At 37.7% G+C, this 9,758-nt stretch overlaps 2 protein-coding genes across 2 annotated transcripts; one reads left to right on the top strand and one right to left on the bottom strand.

The window, feature by feature from the left end:
• Window positions 1–232: 232 nt before the first annotated feature.
• On the top strand, window positions 233–5,230 carry akr7a3 (aldo-keto reductase family 7, member A3 (aflatoxin aldehyde reductase)). Its single transcript, XM_084101794.1, has 7 exons — window positions 233–579; window positions 1,536–1,723; window positions 1,909–2,013; window positions 2,142–2,238; window positions 3,151–3,250; window positions 3,594–3,723; window positions 4,842–5,230. Exons 1-7 carry the CDS (start codon window positions 294–296, stop codon window positions 5,001–5,003), a joined length of 1,068 nt encoding a protein of 355 aa, XP_083957920.1. The 5' UTR covers window positions 233–293; the 3' UTR covers window positions 5,004–5,230.
• mrto4 (MRT4 homolog, ribosome maturation factor) lies at window positions 5,040–9,733 on the bottom strand. Its single transcript, XM_084101796.1, has 8 exons — window positions 9,644–9,733; window positions 9,284–9,342; window positions 8,951–9,054; window positions 7,780–7,861; window positions 7,570–7,637; window positions 7,125–7,276; window positions 6,258–6,334; window positions 5,040–5,636 (listed from the first exon to the last, which is right to left on the bottom strand). The coding sequence occupies exons 1-8, from the start codon at window positions 9,669–9,671 to the stop codon at window positions 5,478–5,480; spliced, it is 729 nt and encodes a 242-aa protein (XP_083957922.1). The 5' UTR covers window positions 9,672–9,733; the 3' UTR covers window positions 5,040–5,477.
• Between the last annotated feature and the right edge of the window lie 25 nt (window positions 9,734–9,758).

Below are 9,758 nucleotides of genomic sequence, written 5' to 3'. Positions count from 1 at the left end.
TTCATTCACGTTTTTGGTTTGCTGTTATTTGTATTCTACTGACATCTTCAGGATACAATGGGAGTTTCATGTGCTTATAAGAATGGTAAGTGATATTTTAAAAACCACCTCGTTATTTTGACCAAATGGGTGATGCAAATGACCTTTGAACTTTCAAATGTCCACCTCCTTATGTTGACCAATTGCATGCATTCCTCTACGTTTCGACACAGATCTGGCACTTTCCCCACAGTCCCTCAGTCCACGCGCGTCCTTCGCCCTGGTAGTGCTTTCCACATAACAGGAAATTTACTATGATGAACTTTGCTGCCATAAGAGGCGTGCGTGGAGTTCGCCACGGAATCCGTACAATTCAAAAACAAACATTACACTTTAACCAACTCCGCAACATGTCTCAGTCCAAACTTCCCGTCACTCTCCTGGGGTCCATGGCGTTTGGTGGACGCGCGGACGCGCACACGAGCGCGCAGATGGTGCAGGAGTTCTTAAAGCGCGGGCACGATGAGCTGGACACTGCGTTAATGTACAATGACGGACAGGCGGAGACCATCATAGGAGACATGCAGCTCCCTACAACAGGTACAGAGATTCCTCAACAGTGTGCACTGTGTAGTGATCACTGCAGCTATAGTGGGTAGATGTAGATCACATGACACACATGGCACGTGACATGTTTATTTGTAAGATCAAAGAGGTATTTTTTTTAGAATTAAACATATTAAATATATATAAGAAAATATTCACAGAAAAATACGAAAATACTGTGCATAGTAAACAGCTGTTTAGGTCATATTGTTTTTAATTTTTTACTTTTAGATATTGTTTTCAAATGTTTCAATAGCCTATCAGTTTTAAGTTTGAAAAAAATTGTCACTCTTTGATTCCATTTAACTTTATTAATGAAATAACGAACAATGATAATAATTAAATCAAAGATCTTTATGACCATCAAATAAAAATAAATACAAATAAAAAAGACAAAATTAAGCTTTTATTTGTAAATCATTTTTAAAAGTTCAAGTCCAAAAAAATTATCTTTGGAGGACACTCCCAAAATAAAATAATTAATATTCTCAGGGTTGTTGTTTTTTGTTTGTTTGTTTACAAAAAACACATTTTCCTTAAAATAACATATTATTTTAATTTAATGTTTATTTTAATGCTAACATTTTTAATTATAAATGAATTGATGTTTTGTATTTATCATTTGTTATTAATTAATTATTATATTATTGTTGTTTATTGTAATTATTCATTGTTTCATTATCATTTATTTAATTATTTAGTATTTTAATTTATTATTTGTTATTATTATTTTAATTCAGAGACCAATAATATTAAACATGTCAAACAGCAACAAACAAGAAAAAAGGGATTAAAAATGACAAGAAACAGTACAAAATAAGGTATTTAAAATAATAATAATAATAATATATGCAATTATACTTTCACTCATGCCTGTGATTATTATTCCTGTATGGTCACATAATGTAAAAGGGAGTATATTTTGAATCATGTTCGATGTGTGTTGACAGTTCGAATCGCGACTAAAGCGAACCCCTGGGAGGGGAAAACACTGAGACCGGAGAGTGTGGTGAATCAGCTGGACACGTCTCTGAAGAGGCTGCGCACACAGTGTGTGGACATCTTTTACCTGCACGCGCCGGACCACCAGAACCCCGTCCAACACACACTCGAGGCCTGCAACCGGCTCCATCAGCAGGTGCATTACACACACACTTCTACAGGACAACTCAAGAGATCTAGACTTTGTACTCTGATAAATGTCTGACAATCAGGCGAGTTATTGATCTGACCTAGATTTCTTTTGTTTTTAGAAAACATCACACAACTCAACATCACATAAACAGAGGCCTTTACTAAACTAAGCTGTGTGTTGATGTTTAGGGCAAATTCAAAGAGCTGGGCTTATCAAACTATGCATCATGGGAAGTGGCGGAAATCTGCAGCATCTGCAAACATAATAACTGGGTGATTCCTACTGTATATCAAGTAAGTGGATAGATGGATGGATTTATGTCAGTCTATGTATAAGGACTAGTACAGAACTAAGATCTTAAATGAAGTACTGCTATTGAGTATTACTTCAGAATGATCAGCGTTGGTGTTTTCTTCTGAAGGGCATGTATAATGCAACCACACGACAGGTGGAGACTGAGCTACTGCCGTGTTTAAGATACTTTGGCATCCGCTTCTATGCATACAATCCCCTGGCAGGTAATGCGTTTAATATTGCTTTAAATATACTTGCAAACACAATAAATCGGTTCCTAATGAATATTAGACCAATATTAGAGAATATTAGATCGATCTATCTATCTATCTATCTATCTATCTATCTATCTATCTATCTATCTGTCTATCTATCTATCTGTCTGTCTGTCTGTCTGTCTGTCTGTCTGTCTGTCTGTCTGTCTATCTATCTATCTATCTATCTATCTGTTCATCTATCTATCTATCTATCTATCTATCTATCTATCTATCTATCTATCTATCTATCTATCTATCTGTCTGTCTGTCTGTCTGTCTGTCTGTCTGTCTGTCTATCTATCTATCTATCTATCTATCTATCTATCTGTTCATCTATCTATCTATCTATCTATCTATCTATCTATCTATCTATCTGTTCATCTATCTGTCTATCTATCTATCTATCTATCTATCTATCTATCTATCTATCTATCTATCTATCTATCTATCTATCTATCTATCTATCTGTTCATCTATCTATCTATCTATCTATCTATCTATCTATCTATCTATCTATCTATCTATCTATCTATCTATCTATCTATCTATCTATCTGTCTGTCTGTCTCTTTTTTAACCCACAAATTTCATTTCTATCACTAAGCTCTCAAATCACCACTTATTCTGCACTGTAAATGACATTTTAAACATTTTTGGAATGAGATATGAGATCAACTCTAGTCTTGTTAAGACTCATTTCCTAGCTAGCATTATATGGTTTTTGCACACTTTTTGCGTAATTTGATTGGAAATGATCGCAAAAATACATACTAAGCACAAGTAAAATCCAGGGAATTGTCACTTGACTTTTATGCATTTCTTCACACATTGCATGTCTCATATTTGATCTGGAGCACTTTTTAATCTGCTCCTCTCACAGGTGGGCTCCTCACTGGGAAATATCACTATGAAGATAAAGACGGCACTCAGCCCGCGGGTCGCTTCTTCGGGAACAGTTGGGCTGGAGCTTACAGGGACAGGTGCATTATCATCATAACTCACTCAGTGATTCATGTTTTTTTCAATCCTGTGTGAGCTCAATCTCTAGATCTACAGGGTGGGCCATTTATATGGATACACCGTAATAACATGGGAATGGTTGGTGATATTAAAGTCCTGTTTGTGGCACATTAGTATATATTAGTACACACCACCCATCTTGAGGAGTTTGCCCCCTCACATATACTAATGTGCCACAAACAGGACTTTAATATCACCAACCATTCCCATGTTATTACGGTGTATCCATATAAATGGCCCACCCTGTAGTTAGTTGGGCAGAAAGACTTTACTATTATTAAATGTGATCAATGTGTGTTTCAGATACTGGAAGGAGAGTAGCTTCCAAGGCATCGACGGCGTACAGAAGGCTCTGGAAGAAGCGTACGGCTCAGAGAAACCCACTCTCACATCAGCTGCTATTCGCTGGATGTATCATCACTCTCATCTGAAGGTGGGAGACATCATGAAACCATATCATGCACATTTTTATACAATGTATTATTAAGGATGTTTGCCGAGTCTTTGAAAGCCCCTTGTAATAGACCTTAATCAGGGTAGTGCCATATTACATCTTTGACACGAATGAAAACAGGCTGTGAGGGAGAGAATACAGTGCGTTCAATTTAATATCAACATATTGATTGAAAGTTGTGAGAATTACATGATCTAGGTCCTTTACACAGTAACACTTAACACTGCCGCTGTTAAGATTGCACGTCTATCCCTCGTTTATCCGCATTAAATTTTAAATCCGCATTCTGTCCAGGTCCACATAAGATCAAGGGTCCCAATTTATATTAAGTGCATTTAACAACTACATACATACAAAAAAATCAATTGGTCAGTAAAATGTGGTCAAAATGTGTATTGCAAAACACTTTTGAGGTGGGATACGGGTAAATTTAGGGACAGGTTTTGTTGTATGGTCAGGTATAAGTGTGAGGAAGGGTCCCATAGATCAGTAATTACATGCAGGTCTTTTTTAGGTAACGCTTTATTTTAACGTGACATAGTTACACATTACTACATGTACTTACTATAGTAATAACGGTAAATTATGCATAAATACAACACTAAACTGAACCCGGTATCACTTTATTTTACAGTGTCCTTGTTACATATGTTACATGTACTTACTATAGTAAAAACAGTAAATTATGCATAATTACATGCAACTAACCCTCAATCAAACCCTAATCCTACCCTAACCCTATAGTAAGTGCATGTAGTTAATTAATATTACTGATTTGAGTAAGTACGATGCAACTACGTCACCTTAAAGTGTAACCATTTTTTAAATAAGTGCAACGTCCAAACTTGCATGCATATTAATTAATGCATTGTATCAAGTTATTAATTTTAGTGTAATTATTTCATAAGTTAAAGACACTTAATATATAAAGTGAGACAAAATCAAGTGACTTTCCAAAAAAAACAAGTTTTGTAATCTGTCATAATGCATTAGTTTGTTTGTTGGTCATTTGACTAGCATCATGACCACAGCAAATGTAAACTCGATTTCCTAAGTTTACTCAACTCATTAAATGGAGATATTTCATGTGTTTACAGGGGGATGAGGGTGATGGGGTGATCATCGGGATGTCCAGCATGGATCAGCTGCGGGAGAACCTGACGGCAGCAGCAGAAGGTCCACTGAAACAGGAAGTCGTGGACGCTTTCAAACACGCCTGGGATTTAGTGGCTCACGAATGTCCCAACTACTTCCGCTAGACAGCCCGTGACAATCAGAGAAAACATGAAGCCTGATTTAGAAGAACTAATACAGAAATCGCTTTATTTTTCTATGGTCAAGTGACAAATTGAGTTGGACCTGCTTCCTAATAAACACAATGACAAAATCAAACCTCTTTCTGAGCTCACCAGAACTTAATGTATTACATTTCCCACGTTTACATGAGAATGCAATAAAATGAATGCAATAGTGGCGTCTTGATGGATCACTGCGTTGTTTTCTTCTTGCCATAAATTTGCTGAATAACTTATATTTAACAGTAAGAATAACACAGATCACCGGTTTGCCTCAGTCCCGTTCTCTCTGTTCAGTACAGTCATACAGAACCTTGTACTCGAGGATTTTTGAAACAAACAGTGTGCAGATGACTGAAAGAACACTCAATAAAAACATTGTACAAGTTAAATGTTGGATCAAAACAAACAAATGTTCATGGCAAAAACGTCCAGGTTTTATTCGCTCCCTTCTCCTTCCTCTGAGTCTTCATCTGCTTTCTCTTTCCTGGTCTCCTCGACGTCTCCATCCGTTAGCTTCTCGAACTCCCCGGATTCTGAATCCCACATGCACTTAATCGACAGCTTGAACTCCGCCATCTCGTTTCCAAAGAGTTTCTGATTTGAAAGGCCAAAAATACATCGGTTTAGAATAATGTTATTAAGAATTCAAGATTGAATCCCAATTAGTTTAGGACATACGGAAGCATATCACGGAAAATAAAAAAGATAATTGTGACTTCACGATCTCACAATTCAGACTTTTTCCCTTTCATTTACTTCGCGATTACCCGTTTTATTTTTTATTCCATGGCAGACACAAACTTCCATAATGACATAAAAGGATTTTTTTTTTTTATGCATTTCAATCCAAATAAAGAGATGTGATATTTGTGAATAAACCATCCAGCAATAAATGCATTTCAAAATTGACTAAGTTTTAATTTAGTCTTTTTGTCCTGTTTTCTAGCTAAAATATCTAAAAATAAATACTGAGAAGCAACACTGTGCAAGTAATTACAACTTAAAAATAGTTGTCAATGGTGTCCATCAACTGACTAATTCCCAACATTCTTCAAAATATCTTCTTTTGTGTTCAACAGAAAGAAACTCATACAGGTTTGAAACAACTTCAGGGAGAGTAAATGACAGAATTTTCATTTTTAAGTGAACTACTTTAATTCTGAACAAAAAAAGTTAAGAATAGGATTTTTTGCAGTATTAATGACACAAACTCACCAGAATTCGAGCCTGTTCAGGTGTGAGTGTGTCTCCCTCTTTACACACTTCAAAATCCTTTATCAGCGTCACCACACCTGCACATGGATTGATATGTTAGTGCGCACTACTTTTTGTCCAATGCAATTTCAATTACACTTATGCTCCACTGATAATAGTCCATTTCAGATTTCAGTTACGGTTTCTTTTCTTATTTATATTAATGCATTCTGTCTTGTTATACAAAAAACATTGTAATAATGAGTATGAATTTGTCAAAATTACATCAGAATACTAGCCTGGAAATCCAGACCTAAATCTAAAAGATTAATGGTCTGGCGTCGACTAATGAAAATCGGCCAGCTCGAGGGGCGGCACCAAGCATGCATTTGAAAATCTCACTGCACGCAATTGGATAACACTACGACCAATCACAATAAACCCCATACGCTTAGCTACCAGCGGAGCTAACTGGTAGATTAGACTCTTGCCGTATCCGGTCTGCAAAACAGCAAAAACGTCTTTCTTGCAAAGGAACGATTCGAGCGGCGTCTTCTGTTCCTCTTTTAGATAAAAAAGCCAAGTCTAACTCGTTCATTGTAGCGGCCAAAGCCATTTCAAACAACTGCTGTTCATCCATAGCCATCTTGCAATGTTTACTAATGACTTCGCCGTCACAGTGCTGTCGTCATCTCGCCTCTGGCCCGCCTATATCAGATAACCCGCTGTGATTGGTGCAGCTCGGATCGAGGGGCATATTTAATGAGCAACATTACTCGACAGTAACTTGCTGAGCAAATTCAACTTGTGCTCTCGTGAGAACTCTGGATTACCAGGGTATCAGAATACCTCATACGAATGCTTTTTTCCAGTGAAGGAATGGTTTACCTTTCTTCAGAGCCGTGGGAAGGCCGAGCTGTCTGAGCTGAGGCTCCATCGAGTGCGGAAACTGTTCTAGCGGACCCTCGTCCAGCGTCACTGCCATGGTCGCTACGCTTCCCGCTCGAGCGTAATCCATCTCTTTAAACTCACTGAAATATCTGTGCAGGAGAACAAACATGTAACGAAAAGAAGAATACATGAGATTTTATTAGAATTCATGGTAACACTTTATTTTACAGTGTCCTTGTTACATATGTTGCATGTACTTAATAACAGTAAATTATGCATAATTACATGCAACTAACCCTCAACCAAACCCTAATCCTACCCTAATCCTAGAGTAAGTACATGTAGTTTCTAGTCCATCTAGTTTTGAATTCATCAAGAAGCAGTTTATGCACAAGACTCATCGTCAAAGCATATGAACTGGTGTCCGAGGTTCATTACTTACTCTTGCACCTCGTCTTTGGTTTTGTTTGTGAATAAAACACCGACTTCACCTCTGAGAAACCTGCTCAGCTGTACAACAAAACACAACATTCAGTCAGTTTATACCGTATATCAGCCAGAGTAAGCCAATGTAGTAGAACAAAAAATCATAAAATTTGTGTAAACATTCATCATGTATCAATTAAATCATTGATGACGTGCACCGACATACTTTATGCAGATTATCTTTGTATTCGTCAGTCGGTCCTTTACCCAGCGCAATCATCATGACTTTGTTCTTACCAAAGAAGAACCTGAAACACAAAACCCCAAATCAACATTAATCTCTTTTAAATGAAGCAGAGTAAATCAGCATCAGTATGAAGTGTGTGTGTGTGTGTGTGTGTGTGTGTAGGTTTAGCTATACTTGTGAGGGTCAAATGTCCTCATTTACACAGTGAAATATTCTGACAACAAACTAGTGAGGACATTTTACTGTGTGTGTGTGTGTGTGTGTGTGTGTGTGTGTGTGTGTGTGTGTGTGTGTGAGAGAAAGTGAGAGAATGTGTGTGTGTGTGTGTGTGTGTGAGAGGTGTGTGTATGTGCAACTGTGTGTAAGTGAGTATGTGAGTGAGTGAGTGAGTGTTTGTGTGATTGAGTATGTGAGAGTGTGTGTGTGTGTGTGTGTGTGTGTGTGTGTAGGTTTAGCTATACTTGTGAAGGTCAAATGTCCTCATTTACACAGTGAAATATTCTGACAGCAAACTAGTGAGGACATTTTACTGTGTGTGTGTGTGTGTGTGTGTAAGAGAAAGTGAGAGAGAGTGTGTGTGTGTGTGTGTGTGTGTGTGTGAGAGGTGTGTGTATGCGCAACTGTGTGTAAGTGAGTATGTGAGTGAGTGAGTGAGTGAGTGAGTGTTTGTGTGATTGAGTATGTGAGAGTGTGTGTGTGTGTGTGTGTGTAGGTTTAGCTATACTTGTGAAGGTCAAATGTCCTCACTTACACAGTGAAATATTCTGACAACAAACTAGTGAGGACATTTTACTGTGTGTGTGTGTGTGTGTGAGAGAGAAAGTGAGAGAGTGTGTGTGTGTATGCGCAACTGTGTGTAAGTGAGTATGTGAGTGAGTGTGTGTTTGTGTGATTGAGTGTGTGTGTAACTGTGAGTGAGTGACAGAGTGTGTGTGTGTGTGTGTGTGTGTGTGTGTGTGTGTGTGTGTGTGTGTGTGAGAGAGAGTGTGTGTGTGTGAGATTGAGTATGTGAGAGAGTGTGTGTGAATGTGTGTGTGTGTGTGTGTGTGTGTGCAACTGTGAGTGAGTATGTGAATGATTGACAGAGTATTTGAGAGAGAGAGAGAGAGTGTGTGTGTGTGTGTGTGTGTGTGTGTGTGTGTGTGTGTACCGGCTGTGTTTCCAGGCCGTCCTGATGTCTTTCAGTTTGTTGTTTCTCATGTTCTCTACTGAGAACACAAACACGTATCTGTAGATATCCGCACATTTCCGCAGCTGATCAGGAGAGAAAAGGAAAAATGATTTTCATCAATCATAAAGCTATAACACTCATCAAATCTGGAGCACAATGAGTGGCATTAATGATGACTCTTTATACAGTCAGACTTTCTTTCTCCATTGAAGCTTCAACATCTCAAAACATGATGGATAACATGATCATCTGGTATTACCATGGTAAATACTTGTAGGATCACCCAAAAGAGCAATGAAAAGTCATACTAACCTCTTCAATCAAGTTCTGTTTGGATTCCAACCCCTTCTTGGTTGTTTTGGTTAAAGAAACTGTTAGAAAATAAAGCCACTATTAACGATAATGACATTAACACATTGAAACACACCCAGCTGCTTCAATAATAACCTCAATAAACGACAGTAATATAGATTACAGTTTAACCACACGCACTGAAGTATACGAGAAACAAGTTAACAAACATCAATTTATTTTAGTACTGTGCCAATTATAACGTTAATACGTTCCGCTCTTTAACCACACCACGAACTAAAGCTCGATTAATTGTAATCTATGGTGTGTAAAGTTGATTAATAGTAAGTGATAAAACGTAATAAAACATTAAATTCATACCCTTCTTGTCTCTCTTAGATTTCGGCATGGTGCTCACGTTGTTTTCTTCTTCGCCTGCTGATCTTCCAGCGCTTGACGAACAGTGAGGAATCACAGCGCCGACTAGTGGTGCTCA

The sequence above is a fragment of the Abramis brama genome (assembly GCF_963993115.1).
Source record: "Abramis brama genome assembly, chromosome: 23".
Taxonomy (NCBI): Eukaryota; Metazoa; Chordata; class Actinopteri; order Cypriniformes; family Leuciscidae; genus Abramis; species Abramis brama.
Note: the sequence above shows the minus strand (reverse complement) of the source record. Positions and strands in the feature narration are given on the sequence as shown.